This window comes from Natator depressus, chromosome 1 (genome assembly GCF_965152275.1).
Source record: "Natator depressus isolate rNatDep1 chromosome 1, rNatDep2.hap1, whole genome shotgun sequence".
In the NCBI taxonomy this organism is placed as follows: domain Eukaryota; kingdom Metazoa; phylum Chordata; order Testudines; family Cheloniidae; genus Natator; species Natator depressus.
Genome location: NC_134234.1, coordinates 295,183,228 through 295,207,648, shown reverse-complemented (window position 1 = coordinate 295,207,648; position 24,421 = coordinate 295,183,228). Strand labels below are relative to the sequence as shown.

At 40.8% G+C, this 24,421-nt stretch overlaps 1 protein-coding gene across 34 annotated transcripts in view; it reads left to right on the top strand.

The window, feature by feature from the left end:
• Positions 1–5,636, top strand: part of NRCAM (neuronal cell adhesion molecule) — a 290,661-nt gene extending 285,025 nt beyond the window's left edge. For 28 of the 34 annotated variants that reach the window (XM_074942227.1, XM_074942209.1, XM_074942226.1 and 25 more), the window contains one exon: positions 3,311–5,635. In XM_074942227.1, the coding sequence (XP_074798328.1) occupies positions 3,311–3,548 (238 nt within the window). In that variant the 3' untranslated portion in view covers positions 3,549–5,635. Of the gene's footprint in view, positions 1–967; positions 990–2,720; positions 2,779–3,310 lie in introns of those variants that run through there. The other 6 variants (XM_074942232.1, XM_074942231.1, XM_074942220.1 and 3 more) reach the window with 5 other exon arrangements.
• Positions 5,637–24,421: the final 18,785 nt, after the last annotated feature.

Here is a 24,421-nt window from a genome sequence, read left to right as displayed (position 1 = left end):
GATGTCTAAATATACACTTGCGAGCCTACCTTCAGGCATCTCTATTTGTAAATCTTGGCAGCAATTCTTACTCACCCAAATCTTTATTCAGGTGAATTCTCAGTAAAATTAGCTTACTGTACCTCACTGTTCTCACTGTATTAAATGCACATGTATATATGCACAAAATATATTTTGTTGTGGTGACTCAATAGCTATTTAAAGACATTACAATAAGCAAGTTCACACGCTTCACTGAGAACCTCAGAAAAGCATGTAATATTTTCTGACTGAGTAGCTCAATTTTACATTAGTATAAAATGACTGCTGTCCCTTCTGCTGGTACTATACCATGTATTTTAATTTATATCTTTGTATTTTGTAACTGTAACCCTGTTTTTTGCATTGCAGCATGTATGTCAAAAGTTTAAATTATATTATGTGTTTTATTACATTTCATCCAAGATTATCTGAACATTTGGAAACACAAAATTGTGGAGGCTCTCATTTTGCACTGGTAAAATATCAAACTAGAAATGAATTGAGCTGCCTAATATTTATGGAGCAGTCACTATACGTGACTAACAACTTGTTAGGTCTGAATGTGATGCAAGAAACTGGTTGTTTTTTTTTTTCTTTTTCTGTTTTCACACCACACGTTATATAGCAAGTGGTGGTTATGATTTAATGCTTTAGAATTAATCAAGAATTAAACAGGAAGATCACACATGCAGTATTAATTGCTAACTGCAGTTACATACAGACCACTGCAAACTCCACAACTGAATTTCAGAAAAAAACCAGGTTCCTTAAAATTGAAGTGGTGAATGTATCTGTCTCCTAGGCAGCAGTTCTAATGCAAACCTTTTTAACCACATTCACAAATGTGAGCTATATGTCATGAGAGAATGGAACAAGCAGAGTGAAGAGATAGTCTCCCATATGGGTACTCAACAGATTTAAAATATATATATGTTTGTTTCAGCAGATATAGTAATATTACCAGGAGAGATGAGGCTGACTAGAAGCTCCAGCCATATAAGGCTTAATTATGCTGTAGTTTGTCTGACTGTGGATCTGTCGCTTGCATTCAGATATTTGACTGAAATGGAAAAGATTAATACAGTATTATTGCAGCATGATATAGTGCTACTCAGAAGTGATGTGTTTCATCTTAAGTTGATTCAGATCATACATACGTAGTGTTTGGTGAAAACAGTGAAAATGGCTAAATCACATTATTCTTAGCTAGCTAAAAGGATATTCAAGTATAAGATGTGTAAATATATTGTTCCCTCCTCATCCTGACAAATATAATGCCTTGCCAAAATGAAAGCTCTTCTGAGAGATCCAACAAGAAACAACTCAGGATGCTGGCTATGTATGTAATTACAGGCGCTTGCATGCATGATGTACCATGAGCCCACCACACTCCCTGCCAACTCTGTTTTTGTGAGCAGTCCTGCTGTTCAAATTGTAGAGTAGAATTCTTGTCATTGTTAATACCTTGTATGCTCATGACACCAAAGCAGGCAGAGAAGATGATGATATTGTTTGTATCCTCGTGCCATGTATGCCTAGGTAGCCACAAACAAAACTCCTTTGTCACTTGACTTTTTTATTCAAACATTAAATCCTTAAATGCACATATATGATACAATAGCACACCTTCTCTCTGTCTATGTGTAGATATACAAACATATACAGTAATGTATTTATTTGTAAATATAGGTCTGCATATAGATAACAGATTTTCTTAAGGTCCAGCCATTTGGGATGTTCTGAAGCCTAAAAAGAGGAGGTGATAATGTAAAAAGTAGCTTGTGTGATAGAAAGTTGGCTTAATGGTTTGTAATGACGGTAAAGTGCATTTCAGAATATTAATCAACAGAATCAATATCTGTGTGCTCTTGTGCATGCTGTACAACAGTAAATTCTTGGTTATTATATGATGATATCCCTTCAAATAAGAATGGAAAACAGATATTGTGAACAATTAAAGAATTTACTAACAGGAATTGTGCAGCTAATTCAAAACACTCATTGCTGAATATATGTCTAAAGTTAACAAGCCGTTCTGGGTTAGTATGGCACAATGTAAGTTTTGCTTTTCCTAATACACATTTATTTTTCACCCCCATAATTTGTGAATCTGTGAATAAATAAATAAAACACGTTTGTCGACCCCTTCTATGCCCTATATGCATATGGGCTTGAGTGTTTTATTATACCTACAAGTTAGATATTTGCATTTGAATGTGCAGCTTAACCCAATGGTTACTAAATGGGAAGCCACAGCTTGAACTATTGCTGAAGTCTTCAGCTTCAAGGTCATTCACAGCCTGTTTAATAGAAGAAAAAAAAAATCTAAACACAGCCCAGCAAAGTCTGCTGCACTAGATTTGGACCCTATCATATGTAGATTGTATTTGAGTCAGGAGTATAATAGAGAGCTAACCGTCTAAGCAATGAAAACAGTCTTTTTCTATGTGCAAAGACCCACAGGGTGGTGGTAGCAAAGATAAAAGAAATCGGGCAAAGCATTTCTTCCATAACTAAAAAAAAAAAGTCTAAAATACTTCTAAGATCTTTAGCATGCTTGAAACTGACCTGTGTTACCAATATTCAACTAAAGAGCTTCTGTGTCTGAACATATTGAATGTTTTAGCAATTATAAGCTCAAATTCCTATTAAATGAATACTGATCATGATCAGGATATGGACTCTGCTTTTCTTCTTAGGCTATTTTCATTTGTTTCTTCTGCACCCTTTTAATGGACTATATAGGTCTCTTGAAAGGTAAGGTTGAAAATTGCAAGCCTAGCCTGCATAATGTAACAAATTATTTGAAATGCCCCACTTTTTTTTCTTTTTTACTAGCAGAAAGAATCAATATATTTCATTTAACCGAATTCATTCTTCATTCATATTCAAGGAATCAATGAATTATGAAGTTTAACAGACTAACTTCATGGCACAGCATAAGCTTTTTCTTTGAAGAACAAAGAACTTGCTCTTATAATGTTAACAACCCCCTTTTTAATGCTTGCAGTTCTTTTGCTTCCAAATCAAGAGCAGAATATCTTATCATTGAAAAACCATGCACGGTGGGAAAAATGCGCTCCCTCTACTGAAGACATTATATGTTGAAACCATTTCTACACCATGTATTTATCACATCAGTTTGTTTCTACAATGTGATTGCGTTTACTAAAGGATTGTAGGGCTGGGCACATGCTTTTTAAAAATCTGCATGCATGGTTTGTTTTGGTTTTGCTTTTGTAAATTATGATACGTCTCTTAATTATTTGAATTTCCTGTATTTTTCCAGTGATGCAGAGGATCATAAACCTCTAAAGAAAGGAAGCCGAACGCCTTCAGACAGGACTGTGAAAAAGGAGGACAGTGATGATAGTTTAGTTGACTATGGCGAAGGTGTAAATGGTCAGTTCAATGAGGATGGCTCCTTTATTGGACAATACAGTGGTAAAAAAGAGAAAGAACCTGCAGAAGGAAATGAAAGTTCTGAGGCTCCTTCTCCTGTCAATGCCATGAATTCCTTTGTTTAATCAAAACACTCAATTCCCTTCCTAGAATATTTTCCATTGTGTTTAAAGCACTTGTGCATCCTCCTTCTCATACTAAGAACATAAAGGTGACAAAGCTCCTAGCAACAAAATGTTTATACGATGAGAACATATAGGTCAATACAGTTATACACGATAAAAACACAGTAAGTGATATGTTAGTATGAATCAAAGTGAAAAACTCAAAAATTTTGCTCTGAACTTGAGTATTTTTGCTTTTTTTAAAAAGGAACTGACACAAATAATATAACATCATCTGATAATGTTATTTCCTGTTGAAAGTACAGTATAATGCATGAAAAATGCTACACATTTCACAGATAAACCCGTGTATGCTATTAAAATCTGGTTTGATCCTTTGTTATGCAGTCCTCAGCTGAATTCCTGGATATGAATTCCGTTTTCATTGTCAGAGTGTTATAGTATAGTATATAGAACTTCAATGTCTTTGTGGACATTGTTGTGAAATTGGTGACTTAATGTCTAGGTATCAGATGTCTTTTTGCAAGACAATTAGGAACAGTATGTATGGTATATAATTGCTAAATGATTTAATTATGACACTTGCATTTGCTGCTGCTTACTGAGATCCTGTTATCTGCTCTTTGTTCCTATTACTTTATAGCCTTCCTAATCTATCAAGTATTACAGCACTACAGTGTTCTATTTTTACATCGTGTGTATGTTGGATTGATTTTAAGACATAAACCAATATCCATTGCAATGCATTTTGGAATTTGTACAGTCACTGAAGTGAAATTTTAAAATGAGACAAAATATTCCAGAAGAGACAGGGCAAAATACATTCAGTGCCTTTATAGAATATGCATTCCATAATGCACTGTACTACTAAGTTGGTGCAATAAACTGTGATTAGTGAACTACTATCATTGCCAAACAAAGTAACTGGTAAAAAGCAGAGATGTTCATAAAGTGTTGAGCTGCAAAAGGCAAGGGGTTAACATGTTTTAAATTACACAAAGCACAATATGATTTTTCCCTTGAAGATAAAATAACAGTTTTTAGACCGTTAGAGCACAACACGATTTCATAGCCTTACACAGTTTATACAAAAATGGCTGAATTCAGATATTTGAATAATGCTGCAAAACCTAGAACGCTCTTGCAAAATATGTTAAAAAATGCCATGCCAGCAACAGCACATTTTCCTCTGAGTCATTGCTTGACCCGTGTGGCAGCTTTTGAAATTATCTCCAGCATGAAAGCAGCGTGTAAATTACTGCTCAAACCACAGAATTCAAGGAATCTGACAAATGCTAACAAGGTTTAGTGGTAAAGGATTACTCTTATCAGTTACAAAAATATTCTCTCACATACTAGATCAATCAAACGGTTTACCTCCAAATATGAAATTTTATAGCAACCTATGGTTGAAGGAATGCTCAGTTTCATTTGCCAATAAATTGGTTTTTCATAACTTGCATCAAGTTTAATTTTAAGTATGCTTTTTATATGTAGATATTTGTTGAATTTGTAAATACACTTAAAGTGTAGATGCTATATGCTTCTAGGTGTTACAAACAAATAAACAAAACAAAAAAAGCCTATGTTGTACTGTGTAAGAAGTACTGTAGCCAATGGAGTGCATGGTATTTTAAAGCATCTACTTAAACATATATTTTTTGCTGTGAAAATGAAATAGTGAACTGTTCTACTTATTTACTGCAGATTTTTAGATATTATCTTAAGAGCTTGTGTCCGTGGATTACATTAGACCATAGTACACCTTACAGCTTTTATGTATGTATTGTAGGTAAAGCACAATTTGAAGTAATCACAAATGGAAGTCAGCTGAACAAGCTTCTTTTGCACCATTTAGCTTTCCATAATCCATTTTCCTTATGGAAACAAAAACAAAAACAAAAAATGAACTATATAACACTGATTACAAAGCACAAAGAGAGTTTCTTAATAAGAGTTCCCAATGGTATTGGTAACGATGTGAAATTTTACTCTTCTTTAATTGTAGATGCTGAATTTATCTGTGCATGTAAGGGTACACATACAGGCTCACTTCTGTAATAGTGCAACAGATTTTGTATTAAAAATAAATGTGGTTTTAAAATTTCATTGTTTGTTCTGTTCACAAAATATTTAAGAACTTTTAAAGTGAAAAAACATCATAAATGAACTGCAACCCGGTTATTTTCAGAATGTTGCTCTTCATCATTTCTGCAATATCAGTTGAAAAATATTAATTATGGGCCTGATCCTTTCCCACTGAAATCAAGTACTATTCAAGGTCCTTCACTGTTGTCTTTCCCTAGAAACATTATTTGATCAAAACTGAGGGCATGCTGCAAAAGACAAAATTACATCCCCACATTCGCCCAAAAAGAGAGACATTCCATACTCACTTGGGCCACTCCTAAATACAGATTTGGGCTCCTAAATAAATTATCTTATTTTCAAAAGTCCCATTAACTGTTGAAATCTAGGCAGTTTTAAGTAGAATAATGTACAGTAGACAAGAGCCATTGCAATGCACACTTCATACCTGGTCTGGACTGGGTGTGTATAGAAACAGATTAGATAGGTGCCTGCCTAAGAGTTGTTATGGAGAAAGTAGGTAAAGGTGTGGATTATCCAGATGACTGGAAAAAGGCTAATGTAGTGCCAATCTTTAAAAAAGGGAAGAAGGAGGATCCTGGGAACTACAGGCCAGTCAGCCTCACCTCAGTCCCCGGAAAAATCATGGAGCAGGTCCTCAAGGAATCAATCCTGAAGTACTTACACGAGAGGAAAGTGATCAGGAACAGTCAGCATGGATTCACCAAGGGCAAGTCATGCCTGACTAATCTAATTGCCTTCTCTGATGAGATAACTGGCTCTGTGGATGAGGGGAAAGTGGTGGACGTGTTGTTCCTTGACTTTAGCAAAGCTTTTGACACGGTCTCCCACAGTATTCTTGTCAGCAAGTTAAAGAAGTATGGGCTGGATGAATGTACTATAAGGTGGGTAGAAAGTTGGCTAGATTGTCGGGCTCAACGGGTAGTGATCAATGGCTCCATGTCTAGTTGGCAGCCGGTGTCAAGTGGAGTGCCCCAGGGGTCGGTCCTGGGGCCGGTTTTGTTCAATATCTTCATAAATGATCTGGAGGATGGTGTGGATTGCACTCTCAGCAAATTTGCGGATGATACTAAACTCGGAGGAGTAGTAGATACGCTGGAGGGCAGAGATAGGATACAGAGGGACCTAGACAAATTGGAGGATTGGGCCAAAAGAAACCTGATGAGGTTCAATAAGGATAAGTGCAGGGTCCTGCACTTAGGACGGAAGAACCCAATGCACAGCTACAGACTAGGGACCGAATGGCTAGGCAGCAGTTCTGTGGAAAAGGACCTAGGGGTTACACTGGACGAGAAGCTGGATATGAGTCAGCAGTGTGCCCTTGTTGCCAAGAAGGCCAATGGCATTTTGGGATGTATAAGTAGGGGCATAGCGAGCAGCTCGAGGGACGTGATCGTTCCCCTCTATTCGACATTGGTGAGGCCTCATCTGGAGTACTGTGTCCAGTTTTGGGCCCCACACTACAAGAAGGATGTGGATAAATTGGAGAGAGTCCAGCGAAAGGCAACAAAAATGATTAGGGGTCTGGAACACATGACTTATGAGGAGAGGCTGAGGGAACTGGGATTGTTTAGTCTGCGGAAGAGAAGAATGAGGGGGGATTTGATAGCTGCTTTCAACTACCTGAGAGGTGGTTCCAGAGAGGATGGTTCTAGACTATTCTCAGTGGTAGAAGAGGACAGGACAAGGAGTAATGGTCTCAAGTTGCAGTGGGGGAGGTTTAGGTTGGATATTAGGAAAAACTTTTTCACTAGGAGGGTGGTGAAACACTGGAATGCGTTACCTAGGGAGGTGGTAGAATCTCCTTCCTTGGAAGTTTTTAAGGTCAGGCTTGACAAAGCCTTGGCTGGGATGATTTGATTGGGGATTGGTCCTGCTTTGAGCAGGGGGTTGGACTAGATGACCTCCTGAGGTCCCTTCCAACCCTGATATTCTATGATTTCATGGGTGACAGGAAATAAAGAAAATCTATGATTCTTGGCTAGGCTAATTTGGAAAAATGATTCTGCTGGTGAGCCATAAGTTCCTTTACCAGTCCTCTCAACCAGGTATGTTGTTTGATTACCTGTGGATATTCCAGTTTGCAGTATATGTGCACAGTCACAATTCTGGCACATACAGGTCAGAACTGAGGTACATAATTGTGCTCCTTTTAATGTAAAGGGGCCTGTTCTTTTGCCAAGCAGTAAGCATTCTGGATACATGCAAGGGCAAATTTAGGTACAAGCAAGATAGCCATTTCTGTTTTGATTTAAGTGTAATTCCTGAAAACAGCTGTGGATCTTTGAATTGTGTTGTTTGAACAAGAGATCTCTTTTTATGAGTTTGGGTTTTTGTTTTGTTTTATTTGGATGCTTGCAGAAATTTGTGTTCAAACAAAGAAAGTTTTAGTATTTTACCTTTTCTTTTGGCTGTGTTTTTTATTGAAATTGTGGTAATTAGGGAGATAATTAGGAAAGATTACCCCTAGGTAATTCCTTTTGTTGAAGTCTCCTCTCCTGCTGCCCATCCTAAGAAGAAATATTCAGGATGGATTCTTTTTTGGCTCCACCTACCGAAGGAAAAGTGACAAAAGATCTGACAAAAGATGTATCAACCAAACTTTCTGTATAAGCATCTGGCCTGCCTCAGTCTTTCCAAACAGAGAATTCCAGAGCTAAAGAAAGACAGTAGTATGAGACATCATGGACTTCAGTAAAAGAGATGAAAGCATATTGCCCCAGAGAGAGGAGTAGATTGTGATGCAGGTTAGAAGAAGAGGAGATTTCAAGAATTTCTGGTGAGTAAATTTCCCTATTTGCATTTCTCTCTCTTCTTCTGTCCTAGGAAAGAACATTTCAGGTAAAAAGCAGATGCAGTGAGCAGTATCGAAGGAGGAGGGACTTACCTAAGTGTGCTGCTCGTAGGACTTTGCACTCCAGTGGTAATACTTTATGAATGTGTGCGTGGATGAACATGTTGCCAGCTGCCTTTGAATGATGCCTTTGAATTCCTATGCCAATGAAATGGAAGCCTTAGCTATGCTGCCCAGATGGTGAATATATCCCAATGGGCTTTTGACAAGCTGTAGATATGATCCACCATGATTGTAAACCAAAACAATGCAAATTTTGATCCATCTGATCTGGCAACCTGTAGGATTCATACAAGGTTCATGCGCTTGGCAACATTCAGGGCACACCCGGAGTGTTGTGCTGGACCTGTGCACACACAGCTCCTTTCAAGGGCATCAACCTTGGAATCTCGCCCAGATGATATGAACCGTGGGAAGCCCGTTAGCAGACCAGCCGCTTGCTTGCTAAAAGCTGTGTTCTGTCTTGTCATTGAACCACCACAACTGGCGCCCAAACGTGGGGCCCTCAGCACTCACCTCGCCTGGCAAGGGTTTCAGACGCGTCACTCATCCGCTTCGCAGATCCCGGTGAGTATTTTTCATTGTGGTAAGTATGGGAAGCTCCCTCTCTGCTTTGCAAGTGCAACACCGTAATGAGCTACAGTATTTGCTGCGTAAGGCTCAGCATGACTGCCCCACTCGAGAACTCACTCTCCTGCTACAGGAGGTGAGTGCCCAATGCCCGTGGTACCCTGAAGCCGGAACCCTTAAGCTAGCGGACTGGGAGCGGATGGGCCAGACATTGCACAAAGAGCCTCGGGCGCCCGTGCAGGCTTTACATGCCTGGCACCTCTGCCGCGACGCGATACAGTGTAGGATTCATACAAGGTTCGTGCGCTTGGCAACATTCAGGGCACACCCAGAGTGTTGTGCTGGACCTGTGCACACACAGCTCCTTTCAAGGGCATCAACCTTGGAATCTCGCTCAGATGATATGAACCGTGGGAAGCCCGTTAGCAGACCAGCCGCTTGCTTGCTAAAAGCTGTGTTCTGTCTTGTCATTGAACTGCCACAGGCAACCACTGCTTTAGTTGCTGCTTTGCCCTTATGGCAACAGAAACCCACACACAGTTTGTTAACTTACTCAAACCCATTTAAACATGATAAACAGAACATCAGAACATGTTTAATATGTAAAGAATAGAGTCTTCTGTCTCATGACACAGGGGGAAGAGTAACAATGGGCTCCTTGTCACGAAATCCAGAGTTTGCCTTTGATGTTAATTTTAGGGATAAATGGAATGCTGCCTTATCTGGAAAAAAGCTTAGAGATATAGCAATGAAGAGAGAGCTCAATTCCCCCTGCTGTCTAGCAAAGGTCATTACAGCTAAGACGATGACCTTGTTGGAGCATTTCCCCGGAGAAAGAAGAGAGGTGACATGAGGACATACAGTACCAAAGAAGATTCCCAAGGATGGACTCCTTGTCTGTAAACAGATCTTTGCAGTAGAAAATGTTGAGGGAGTCTTTAAGTGTTTCTACCTGCAATGGGTCCTCTGATAGCTGACAGTGCCCAAGCATAGAGTCTGTCTTTGCCCTCTGTGAAACTCCAGAAGGATAAAGTTGAGGCCATTTTACAAGGAACAGGATTTGTATTTCTCTACATGCTTTATTTGAAAAACACCTTCCAAATACAAGAGAAAGACTTGTCAGTAGATGGCCACCTTCTGCTCACCAGGAACTCCATGATCTCATGGGACTATCTCTTTTCCAAGAACTAGTTTCACTCAACTGAGGTGTTCAGACTGAGAGAAGAGAACTGTTCCTTCAATAAAAGGTCTTCTTTCATATTTTGGATATGTACTAAGAGGTGGAAGGAATATCTCAGCTGCTGGATCCCAATGATACACAAGCATATGTGTGCTCAGGGCTTCGGGCTTGACCATCTGGGAGCAGAATCAGGGAAGTTTAGCCAGTCTACTGCTAGTGTCCCCATTCTGCACCTGATCTGTGAAAGATTCTGGGACTGAAACTCCATTATCTAGAAGGGAGCTAACTACAGTTGAGACAGTCTCTGATAATATTGCTCTTGCCCTGGAAATAGATGTCTTCTACAGAAAAAAATTAAGACTCTGCCCAAAATCCCAGCCCAAGGTCCTCCACCAGGAGTATTTTGCTCTCGGTTTTCTGGATCTATTCCTGTAGGTAGCAGCAGTTCTTTTCTTGCATTGAATCAAGTTATATCTGTGAAGAATGAAGGGTTTCCAGGTTTTGAGGACTAAGGAGGTGGCCTAGTGGTCTAGAAGTTTGATATTCAGACTCTGTTTGGCCAGAGCCTATATGGGCAAACCAGCCTGAAAGACTGGCATCTTTGGTAACGAAAGAAAAGAGAGGTTTGCTGAAACCTGGAGAGACTGGAACCATCACGAGAGAGAAAGCTAAAGGAGTTGAGGGAGATATAGGTTTCTTTTGGAGATTGGAGACAATGCCGTAGGACAGAAGGTCTGAACAGGACCTCTGTCAAAAATATTTGGCTACCAGGACCACTGTGATCTTTGTAAAGACCCCAGAGATGGAAGAGTCCAAAGGGGAGACCAATTAACTGAAAGGGCATGGCAAAGGAACTACTGATGACTGTGGTGAGTTAGGGCGTACAAGAAGCATCCTTGAAGTCAACTGAAAAAAGAAAATCACCCTGGAAGAAACCATATAGGACAGACCCGAGGGGATGAGAGTTTCCATCTGATATTTGCCCTTCCAGAGATAGCAACTAAATAGCCAATGGTTCATAACTGATGGAATCCACCTAGGAGTTTACAGACCAATACAGTGTGGCAATAGAATCTATTCCCTTGAAGGGATCTGAGAACTGCCTGTTTTAGTAGAAGTGCTGAAACCTCAGAGAAGAGGGCCAGGGATTTTAATGTGTGAGGGTATACAGAGAAAGCAAAAGGGGAGAGGGTCCAGAAGAAACCTGACAGATTAATCTGCCTCACCCAAGTGTCCAGAATGAACAAGGCCCCGACTGCTGTGGAGTTGCTGGGCTCCCACAGGAGATAAATAAGAGAGAGGAAGCCGGGCCAGATAGATGTCAGGAGGGCCTGCTGGAGGAGAAGGGAGCAGAAGAAGAGAGAGGCCAAAAAGTGGCTCTAAGTGGATATCGAAGGAAGAAGAGGAACCCTGAATTTCCGTGGAATATTGGCAGAAATGGTGATATACACATGTTGAGGATCTGGCCCTCTGTGCCCTATGCTCATGGGAGCAGAGGAGACAATATGAGCCTAAGTGTAGAAAATGTAGTAATTCATTTTATGTTGGGAGAATAAAAGAAAATGAGAACTCCCCTAGGATATGATCTCTCTACCTTTTGAAACAGAAGTATACAAGCTTTGGTTTACAACAATGGGCTACCATATATTTTTTCATTAGTGCAATAGAAACATAGTGAGAGTTAGAAAAATCTAATATAAAAGCTGTGGAGGTAAAAAAAAGAAAGACAGACAGAATTCTGCCCTTAATAGCAGGTGCCCCTTGAAATCAATAGGAGGCACACATACTCATCCAAGTGTAAGTTTGGATCAAAAATGTTCTATAGTTCATTTAACTATGTACATGAACACAACAATTATATACAAATCAGACACTGAGCTTCAACCTTGTGCAACCAAAACTCAGATTGAAATCAGCAGGATTGGACCCTCGATTTAATGTAAATTTTACTTCAGCAAAATAGTGACTAGCATTTGTCTATATCTTGGATGTAGATTTCTTCCTGGGATAGTGCCTATTAAAATTATTAAGTACAGAATTGCATGTTTGTGTCTGAGAGAGAAAGAAATTGAAAAAGAATAAAACTGTTAAGTTGCCCATTGTCTTTTTCAGGATTGGTACTCTATAGACTTTTTTCTAACTTGGCTCTTGTTCTTGCCATGATTATCAATTACAGGAACACCTTGCTTTATTTCTCATATAGCAATTATGGCCAGTGTGAACCACACCTTGTGTAGGATCTGCAGAGTACTTAGACAAAAAAAGAAGGAAAAAAAAAAACCCTACCTCTAGCAAACCCAGAGGAGTCCTTGACTGGGTTACCTACCAATAGCAGGAATGTCACTGTTTTTAAAACTGACATGGGCTCTGTGGATCACTTGGAAGTACTTCACAAACCATTAGATGTCTGCAGACCAATTTGAGAACCACTGGGTTAAATTTCCTTGTGCGAAAGAGAGCTATTCCAACAGATCAATGGCAGAGGATTTTTCTTGGTAAGCTGGTGACATGGTGTGAAGACTTGGGGAATCTGTCTGTGCAATTTATGAATTCTGGTTGATATTGTGTATTGAAAACTGCTGTATCACAGAATGCCTCTGTGTCTATTCACCATTGCTGACAAGGCTGTAAGCATGTCTCTCCCAGACTAGATGCAATGGGGAGGAGTTAACCTTAATGACTGTACTTTGACTGTAGACAAGTCACTAGCAATAGGACAAAAGGGACTCACACTGCCGCACAGGAAGCTTTGGGCAGGAGAGAGGGAAAGAGACTGGCAGTCTTTCATAGCAGCGGAGGCTCAGTTTAGCTGCAGGACCAACTAAGGTCAGCGAAAGCAAGCTGACCTAGAGGGAGAAAGAGGTTCCATAATTGAGATGACAAGCCATGCGCTGCAGAAGAAGAACACTGGATGGCTACAGAGGACCCCAGCCCAAAGAATGCTCAGGAGTGGTGAGAAAACTGACACAGGGAAACACAAGTTGGGTTTATTATTTTTGTATAGGTCTATGTATTTCTTGTGTGATTAAGTAAAGAGCAATGTTGTTAGAATCCTATGGAAAGTCTGTCTACACCTATCATATCCCCTGGAAGAGTTAACCTGTGGACCCAGGTCACCCACACAGTTGACGTTCCAGGTGTATTTAAGCTACATGGAAGACTAAGGGGTCAGCATTCGTGACAGGTTTTCGGTCATTGGACCGTGAGGTCTCCGCTCTCAGGAGAGGGTGCTAACGAGAGGGTCTGCACCGCAAGAGTGTGCCTAGGGACCCCAAACCATGGACCTAGACTTGGTTCAGGCTCTGGGGGCCTAAAGCACATGAGGACCAGTGAGGTGGGTCCCCTCACGGAGATTGAGTGTGTAGCCAACTGGATCTGTGACACATGGTCCTAGTCCTATCAGCTAATGCCTGCTCGTTATTTTGTAGGCACTGTATGTTCATGGGTTACTGTTTGTATGTATGATAGCTAGCAGCTGTAAGTTTGTACAGACAAAAATGGTGCCAAGTTCTGGGCTTTTGCATGAGGCCAATTAGCTCATATTTTGTGGTTCATTTGAAGGTCCTAAACTCAAAACATGGTTACAACTGGGTGATAAATTGCTCCAGGCTGAACATGCAAAAATAAAAGTGACGCAGATAAGCTTTTGACAACCCTAGGATTCAGGCTTGCACTTGTTAGTACATTAGATTAGGTCAGTACTCTGTCTCACCAACCCATCACACTTCATCTGTCTTAGAATTTGTCCGGACCATTCATAATATCTGTGTCACAGAAACCAGGATTAATGTATAGAAGCATGAAGACTGGCATAGCCTTTCACACTGAATTGGGGTCCAGGTCACTGCTGGTGTCATAGCTGTGAAAATGAAGATTGGCTCTATCTCTCCCCTACCTGCCTCATAAGTATGACATTTATTTTTATATCGCATTGTCAGTCCCTTAAAATGTGGTCCAGACAGTTATGATCATTAGCACCTGTTAGTAGCATACCACTGACAGTTTAAATACTTGTCACAAAGCAACCTCAGGACATACGTGCTGAATGTACTGATATCCTGGCATCAGGAGGTCCCTTTATATGAAATTAGATGAGGAGACAGTGAAATCATTTGCTCCGAACTAATCAAATTGTCAGACAATATTATTGTCAGCATGACTCTGCCTGCAGTAACAGTCTAAGGGCAGTAGGACCCTGTTTGTCTGAGGGCAGAGGCTGTGCCCCTCAAGATTAGCATCATGTTGGCTGTGTGACAAGGGATGGGAGGGGAAGACATCCACAGGGACATGAACAGTAGGGTAGCAGGGAGACTTGTTATACACAGAGAGAGAGGCAGCAAAGGGCGGTGGATGCTTAAGGTATGGGAGAAGAAAAAGCTTGGAGTGGAGTATCAAGTTTCTAAAACGATTGTTAAAGCATTTGGAGAGAGCACAGTGTGAATGTGAAAGTGTGCAGGTGCATGCATTCCCCAAAGCAAATATGTACCAACAGTTGGGGTTAACGATAGGAACAAACAAGGCTTAATGACTAATTATGAAGTAAATTTACCAAATTATTGATAATTTCTAGCGGTTGCGAGAACAGTATTAGATGCTGTTGAGAACAGGAAATTCAGCATCTGCCACAGGATTCTAGTGATAATCTTTCCAGAGATTTGCATCATGATTTACAGTGTACACCAGTAGTTCTCAACCAGAGGTATGCAGAAGTCTTCCAGGGGGTACATCAAGTCATCTAGATACTTGGATAGTTTTACCACAGGCTACATAAAAAGCACTAGCGAAGTCAGTACAAACTAAAATTTCATGCAATGACTTGATTATACTGCTCTATATGCTATATACTTAAATGTAAGTACAATATTTATATTCCAATTGTATAATTATAAGGTAAAAATCAGAAAGTAAGCAATTTTCAGTAATAGTGTACTGTAACACTTTTACATTTTTATGTCTGATTTTGTAAGCAAGTAGTTTTTAAGTGAGATGAAACTTGGGGGTATACAAGACAAATCAGACTTCTGAATGGGGTACAGTAGTCTGGAAAGGTTGAGAGCCACTGGTCTACACAAACCCATTTTCTGCAGAAGTGTTTAATACAGAGTCAGAGTTTTCCCACTCATGACACCAGGCTCCAGCAGCTAGTGTACATTCTATAAGCAGCATGATTCCACTACACCATTCTTGGTTTTCTGAAACATATGCAAAATTACAACCCCTAACCATGTTATCACAGACATTAAAAGCAAAGTCATGTTTGCTGTGTAGATAATTTTAGTCATGTTCTTAGTGATCAGATGATCACTAAACACATATAATAACTAAAAGGAAAAGGGATGTTGGAAAACAATATTCCACATTTTTGAGATGCTTGTTTTTGAAGGACAAGTTCTTTAAGCGATACTGAGAAGCTGGCGGAGCGGCTTTTGTCCACTGTCTCGTTTAATTGCTAAATAAAATTTTCAGTTTTGATGGCTGGAGGTTGTTCTTCCCCAAAGATAAAAGAGGAAACAAGATTACCTTGTCTCTAACCTAAACTGCCGCTTGCAGGTTCCTTGTCATTCCATGCTCCTCTTTAGCTGCCGGTCAAGCTGTCCTTTTTCCTAAATCATGGCATTTAAATATCAGTCTTAATGAGATCATTTGTTAAAAATACTTCGAAGGGTTATCAAGACACAGTAAAACCAAATGAGAATTGAGAATTAACATAATCTAAGCCTAGATTTAGCACAGGTTTACAGTAGCTAAAGATGAAAAATACATGTTAGATCATCACTGCATCCATAGTTCTAAGCAGCACCTCCCAGCCTACCCGCTTTAGTTACAGCCCTCACAGGAGTGAGAATGGTAGGACATGTGCTGTGGAAGGCTGTAGCGCTCTTTCAAGAACAAGCTTAGGCTCAGGACTCCTGGAGGACAGGAACAAGGGCAGCATAAAATGGTGTAGTAGCAGAATTTACTGCTTAACATGCAGGTGATGCAAAATGCCACCCACCTGCCTCAACAGGTAGGGGAACTTGAGAGACCTGGCAGTGCAGGGTGACAACTCCAGCAGTGAAGTTGACCTGCAAGGCTACTTAATTGACTGCACCACCTGATTGGTCAGGAAGGGTAGCTGGCTGTTAAACCCATCAGCAACAATCTGGCTGCTCAACGCCTTCACACACCCAGCTATGATCCTCCCTGTGTCAGCTGCTCCTGTCTTGCTCTAGTCCTGTTCCTGCCTTGTTCCCTCACCTCGCTCCTGGTTCCAGCGTCCTCACCCTGACTCTGGCTCTGACTCTTGGCATGTCTACTGGTTCCTGATCCTAGCTCTCACCCTTGGCTTGGCTTAGTTCCTGATTCTGGCTCTGAGTCCTGGCATGGCTATTGGTTCCTGACTCCAGCCCTGACCCTTGGTTCAGATCTTTTCCTGCCTGGGAGCTCAGGGTACTGGGAGCAGAGCAGTGCTGGGGAAAGGTAAGAGGAGCTAGGGAGCCCCAGCCTGGTAAACCCCCAGGCTGCAGGCCTTGTTAAAGGCCAAAGCAGGTACTGGGGTTGCAGAGGTCCAGCCTGGGATTAGGCAGAGGCAGCCGGTCCAACCCTCCCTTGCCAATGATGACTGGCCATTACACTGCAGTCTGCCCGAGTGAATGGGGGCTAGACGATGACTGGCAGTAGCCACTGAGGCAAGGTGGGTGTAGAGGGTTGGGGGTTCCCCTGGGAGGGGAGACCCAGCATGTGGGGTACTGCAGTGGACAGAACCCCAGGGTAAGTGGCACCAGGGTCCAGGAGGGACACGGGGGCCTGAGGCAGGCGAGACACCGGCCACCAGGAGGTGCTCTGAGGCTGAAGAGCTAATTCCCAAGACGACCACCAGGAGGCACCGCGCCAGTGAGTCTCAACCTCGCTACAATGATACTTTAAGAAAAGCAAAAAAAGCAATGATCACAGGGGTTGTATTACACAAAGAGAGTTTGTATATGAGTTTAGCAAAATCCTATATGCAGTTAAATTATCATTCTTTTCTGCTTCTTTTATATTGCCATTTATTTTCAGCAACAAACTATGACAGGGTTTGTGTGTATCCTGCAAAGAAGGCTAAAAGAAAAAGGCACAATAAGCATGCTAAATAATATGAAATTCAGGAGGGAGAGGTAGGCCAGGAATAGGGTTGCGGAAGGGGATGCAAACCATCCTGCCCTTCATCCCCTTTGAGTCTCTAGGAGCTGCTAAGACTAAGGAAGTGGAGCTCTGCAGGGCCACAGAAGGCACACCAGGTTTGGGGCCTTTTACCTGGCAGCAAAATCAAGCCTTCTCTGAAAACAGAGTGTCGGGGAATGTCTATGAGAGATTCCCCATGGAGACTTGCGCTCAAAAATCTTCCACCTGTGGTTTTTCATGTAGTGCAGAATGAGAGGAAACAATCTAGCCCATTATTATTATTATGTGTAGCTAAAATTTAATTCCTGTTGCCACTAAATCAATTGGACTGAATGAAAATTACTAGGCAATTTATAAAAATGGCCATCTTTCCTGTCAGCTACATTACAAAGTTTGTAGTCATGTGGCTTCACGTGTTATTTTGGCACAATATTCACTTTTACTGGACATTCAGATGGGGGTTGAGGGGTTGGGTCTTGTCTGCCTTTTTTGCTTTCTGGTAAATAAGAGAACACCATTCAATGTTCAATTCAGAATGAGTAACGTACACAGAGGGGAACTCCATGAATGTTCTAATCAGCGTGTCTGCTGGCTGTGGTAGGAGTGTGAGTGGCACTGCTGTGCTTTTGCTTGGCTTTTTTGTTATTTTGTCCTTTTTTGACCTTTGAAAGTTAACGTGATATTTTTTACAGGGGTTCATTTAAACAACTAAAATGAGCCAGTCTGAGGCCATTCCAAAGCAACTGGGGGATTCATGGCATCACCTCTACATACAGGCATTTTAACAAATTCTTGGTGAAGATCACATTTTAATGCAACAAGCTAATGCACATGATTCCATTAGGAGACAGCTGGCCACTTCAGTTTTTGCACAAATGCAGGGTTAGAAAAACTGTCAGGTTTCTAAATTACATTAGGCCGTGGACAGAACAGTAGGTACAGGAACTGAGAAAAGTCTTTAATAGTGGTAGTGTTTTCAGGGAAATGGATCGTAAATATGATCATGGGCAAGCACTGATGGTTTTTGACACAATATAGGTCACTAACAAAAATCAGAAGGTGTTTCTGAGTATGCAAAAACTTGTGCACTTGTTAAGCCACTGAAAACAGTAGCATTTATAGCATCAAGTTACTACCACTCCTCCTTCATACGAAGTTATGCTGGTTTTGCGTTTAGAAAAAAAATTCTTTGAAATTGGTCGATATTATGACAATTTTAATTAAAACAGATTTAAGTGTTATCAATTGATTTGGTTAAGGAGACAGCTCTGTTGGGATAAAACTTCCAGCTTAGATGTATGTGCAGTGTGCTAGGGATATAAACACCTTAGCAATAAGAAGATTGAAAAAAACAACGATGAGATTATTTTATTAAGTTAAGTTGGCAGCGGTTCCTGAAAAGCTGACTCATGAGCCATAATATAATTGAAGCAGAGTACCTGGGGTTATTCCATCTGGATGATGCCCCATACTGAAAATTAATAAGGTAGAAAGCATTAGCGGTATTAGTATAAGGGCTGGACTGATATGGGTAGAGTGTTTTTGTTAGGGGTGGTTAAAAAAAACACCAGTAGATGTAATAGTACCTCTGAGATGTGTAATACATGGCATATGACTGTAGCCAGCCTGTGATGTGTCTTTGGGACAGGGATTCATTTTGACTTGCTATATGAAAGAAGCTTGGGCAGGACTGGAGTCTAAGCGTGTTTCCTGCAGTTATTAGCTTATATACCATTCAGAGTTTCAAATAGTGGAACAGAAAGTTCCACGTGTGCCTGTGTTGAAAAGCAGTTTGCAAATGGAAATAATCAAATTGGCGTGTTAACTTGTCTGCTGACCAGAATATAAAAGAACCACTGAAGCCACTTGAGGTTGTTGATTGTCCTTGGTACAAGGCTGGAGGATACCTCTCTGAATTAAATAGGAAAGATTATTTTTTTACTGGTGGACTACTACTTGATTTTTTTATTTTGGAACTGAGCTATTGCACAACAGCAATGTAATAACGTATTAACACATTGTAAATCACTGTTTGCTTGCCATGAGCTTCAAAATGAGTTAACAAATAATTGCACAAAATGTATAAGTCACTCGTTTCAGTGTTGATCTTTCATATATCGTGTCAAGTGTTTACTATGCACAGCAAAATGGATTAGCATGAAAGTCAGTATGAGTATCAAAGGCCTTGATTTTTAAAAATGCCCTGGTGAGTTCAAAGGATCCATACTTATCATAGTTAAAATACCACAGCACACTTTGCAGTGCTTCATTAGGGTCACCAGTTCAGAAACTCATAGACAGGAGGACCAAAACCTTAGTGCCAACATTTAACAAGCTTCTTGAGCCAAAGATTTTTAGTTTTGAATAGTTACAAAAGAACTACATGTCAGGGGAACGGGAACAGGAAAAAATACCATGACAAGAATGCCATAATTGCAAGTGGAGGAGAATGTTGGATTTAAAAAAAAGTGGCTGACAACTTGCCAAGATAACAGCAATGCCATCAGCATCAATGTCAGATATCAGTCCTACAGAAGGAACAAAAGACAAAATACAGGAGGATAGTAGTTTCTTTTGGACATACAGGATGCTTCCATGCTGACAAAAGTAACACATGCTCACCTGCTCAGACAATAAATACAGTAACTTGTTTTATCCAAATGGTATGAGGGCTGGAGAGTGAGTTGTGTGTATATATCTGTTGTAGATGGAGACTTTAAGACAGTGAAAAAATTGATGTTACGTATGTGATCCTAGGCACCCCAGTATTCACACCCTACATCCTATTGCAATGACATTTGTACAAAATATGTCTTGGGAGGTATCATTTTAAAACTAACACCACACTGGTCATTAATATAATTGTGAAATGTACGTGGCAGTGCTGTATGTGCAGTTATGGATGTCCTCCGATACTATGGTTTAAAGTCTGTATTTGAACAAAATAAAAAGCAGATCTGCCCACATGTTGAATATAAATGGAGCAGGATTGTCCAGTGACAATGGGATTGCAATGTACATGTGCGGTAAACACAACCATCAAAGTTCACAAGGTGGTTCAGGAGTCAGCATATCTGGATCACAAAGGCAGGATAACACCTAGTCAGCTGGCATCTGAAATTGCTAACGGGACACCAACATTATAAAATTGCAGCAGGAAGCATCACTTTGGAACACACACTGGGGACACCTTAATCAAGATGGAGTCAGTCCCCTGGAGGAGACAGACACTGAACCCCAGGGGAACAATTTGATCCTTGAAACAAAGGCAGACTTAGCTATATAAGGACACACAGAAAGACTTTCGGTTATCCTTTACTTGATGGGGCAAGAAAAGCCAGCACCTTGGACTCTGTGGAGATCCAGCAATGGCTAAGAGCTAGAGCTGGAAAAGCAAGATTGATGAAGAAACCATCTTGAACAAGTTAAGTTTTGACTGAGTTAATGTTTAGTCTTAGAAGTTTGTTTTACTTTTGTTTGTTTGTAACCATTTCCAGCTTTATTCCTTCGCCTTGGTATCACTAAACCTGTGTTCTTTTGTTAATAAATTTGTTTTATTTTTACCAAAAGGCAACTCAGTGCTGTGCTTGTAGGAAAGGGTGTGTTAGCCCCAGTTCAGTTAATCAGTTGAAATGTTTTCTCTCTCTAAAAGAACAGCAAACTTAACTTCTGTGAGTGTTCAGTATGAGGGCTGGACAAAGCAGGGAGACAGTTTGGGGGAAATTTGGGAGCGGGGGGCTTTTGGTGTCACTCTGTGAACAGTAACTGTTCGGTGCAAGCCATGGTGTAACTTGCATGCTGGCTGTTGGTGTCCAAGGTCTGAGCCACAGCAGCAGAGCATTGAAGGCACCCAGAGTTGCAAGGCAAGCCGTGACACAAACCCTTACTGGGCTGGGTTGAACCCCAAAATGTGACAACTTACCAGCAACTGGAGATTCTTCAAAGTGTGTAGTCCATATCTGTATTCCACATATGGGTAAGTATGTGCTGTATGCAGATTTCTAGCAAGTTGTGTCTGTTAGTCTGCACCTGTGTAGTATGCTCTGTGTCGAGAATATAAGGCAGTGGTATTCAATAACATTTTCTGGGGGACTGGATAAGGCAATGTCCAAATCTTGGCAGGCCAGAGGGCTCTTCAGGTGTTTGGTCTCTAGTGAAAGCACCTCAGTGTTTCACCTAGCTGACTGGGATTGACAACGTATAACACATGTGCCAAAGATGGCATGTCAGTTGATTTTTTTGAACAGTATTCACGCTGCTAGTGCAATCAGGCACATTTTGGGATGCACTTCAGTTAATTTTCCCTCTGTTTTCTGTCATGCTAGCTACAGGTAGAGTAGAGCCCCCTATTCAGCTGAACCTTAGGCCCCCAGCAAGTCCAGCGCCTGTCTTCCTCTGCGGTCCCAGCTGCAGCATCCTCATGCTGACCCACCTCTGAGCTCCACCCATGGCTGGTGTTTTGGATTTCCCTGGGGAACACCAAAGATTCACGCGTCATAACAATCACTGTAGCTCTAACTGTAGATGCGGTATTGGCCACACCCACTGCAGCTTGAAGAAAGGTCTTAGCTACCAGTTTGCTTTCATCAATGAGGGCTTGGCATTGGGCCCTGTCCTCCTGAGGGAGTTTGTCTTTGAACTCCAAGATTTTGGAATAATTTGTGAAATCGTACTTTTCTAACAGGGCCTGGTAGTTAGCAATTCTAAACAGGAGGCTGGTGGATGGAAATACCCCTCTCTCTAGAAAGACAAGGTGTTTAGTGCCCTTGTCTGCAGGGGTTGCCTTGGGGTGTTGCAGCCTGGATCTCTCTCTGTGGCTGCTTGGGAGTTGGGGGCAGCTGCTGCCCCTTTAGCTGGTCCATAATATTGCCTCTCAGCCCTTTTTGGGGTGGGCACATAGGAAGCAGGAGTATGCCATACTGCCCTCGCTGGTTCCATTTAGTGAGAGGGCTACCTGGCTGGGGCCAGATTGCTGAAAGATTTCCAGGAACATATGCTGTGTAACTTGGACTTCTATGAGTGGAATCTGGACGAACTGATCAGAAACAGTGTTTCCTCCCTCTTCAATTTTCCTGGAGGATGTACTTTGCTCTTTCCTTGCACCTTGTATCTAGGGCTCTCCAAAGTGTTTTACATGCCATAGCACATCAAGCCTTAGTAAATGCAGTACTGCAATCCCTATTTTGCAGATGGGAAGATGGAGACATCAAATGGTTGTGCAGTGCTTTAAATGTATCAGGTTAACTGGGACATATCCATTAATGATCACTTCTGGTTTTTCATAACCACGGTCTCTGATTGCATTTCAGTAGGGAATACACTTTGTTCTCCTGTCAGCAACAATCTACTCCCAGCTAGAATATTGCTCTGCTTTTGTTTTTCGCACTTCTCTATGTATTTGACCAGAGGAAAAGAATACCTCTGAAGGCAGCAGCCTGTAAATCAGATGGCCATTCAAAAGCCTCTGTGGCACGTGCTATACTGTGACTTTTTAACCACTCTTTGGGTAAAGGAAGGCATGAGGAACACCACATCAGCACCACTAAAGAAGAGACATTCTGCTGGGGGAGCATATGTGGAAGTGGCAAGTTGCTACACCCTTTAACAGGGTACGGTATGTGCTCCACCCAGTACCAGCTGAAAGGAACTGAGCCATGGATGTGATCTGCTCCCTGCTGAGTCTAGCACCACTACAATGCTCATGTCCTTTTCCTCAGAGAACAACAAAATTAAGGATTCTAGCTGCTCCTTGGGCTGGCACAACAGCATAGTGAAAGCAGTGTCCTCTTCCACACTGTCAACTTGCATATTCCTGCCAGGGGAGCAAGATTCTGTCCCTAAACTTAAATTTTAAATAGCATAGAAGTTCCACAAAAAAGGATTAGAAATATTAGATAATCATTTGGAGAAAACAAGCTTTTTATATACATACAACAGCCCACATTTATGACCCAAAATTTTAATATTCTAGTCCTTATTATATGCCACTTGATTTGGCTAAATAAGCATCTAAGTTTGTGGATTATGGCTAAATCCTGTGTCGCTCTGAAAATTTAGATGTCACAGTGCAACTAAGTGTATTCACAAAACAAGAACTAGCCAGAGTCCATTTACTCCTCATCATTATTATTTATAAACATATTTAACATCCTTCACACCTATCAAGTGTTTTTAAAACAAGTAAAGGGTAAAGGAAATGTGGTTTTCAAGTATAAAAGACAAAACACACAAACATTATATAACATTTAAAATTATTAAAATAAGTTTTAAGTTTACTTTTCAAAGAGCTAATATAATCAACTGCACAGCTATATTGAGAATGGGAATTCCAGCAGAGTGTTGCCAAATAAGCAAATGTGTTTTCATTTAGGAAAACAAGTAATAACAATGGGCAAAGCTAAACAGAAAAGAACATATGTAGGTCAGGCAAATGTATTGTAGACGTGAACCACAAACTGTGATTACTAAGGGATCAGCTTTTGAACAGAGGCAAGGATTTAAAGGCAAGGATATAATTTTAAACATGGTTTTCATTTTCAGTGGTAACTGATGTACATGCCAAAAAAGAAGACATGGGAAGAATAAGGCTAATGGTTAATTAGATGAGCAGCCAAACTGAGAAAATAGGCAGTGAGCATGACAAGGAAGAGGCAGGGAGACCAATGTGAACAGTTTAAGTAATCAAGCCAAGACTTTCTAAAGTATGAACCTAAGTTTTTAATCATAGATATAGTTTGTTATAGATCTTTGTAAGAGAGACACCTAAAAGGTCTTGAAAGTGAAGTAATGTGCACAGCAAAGGAAAAACCAATCTAAAAAAGGCTTTCTTGCTACTGAAACTGGCATAATGCAGGAACAATTAACCTTGAGGAAACAGAAAATAGGGATGGATGGCTGATTGCCCAAATTTAAAACCACATTTCCTGTCCATTGCTGCATGTGCATTTGTATGAGGCATTAAAACATTTTTGTTTGGGGAACAAACTGTTTAGGAGCCAAGTAATCGTCACTCACTTA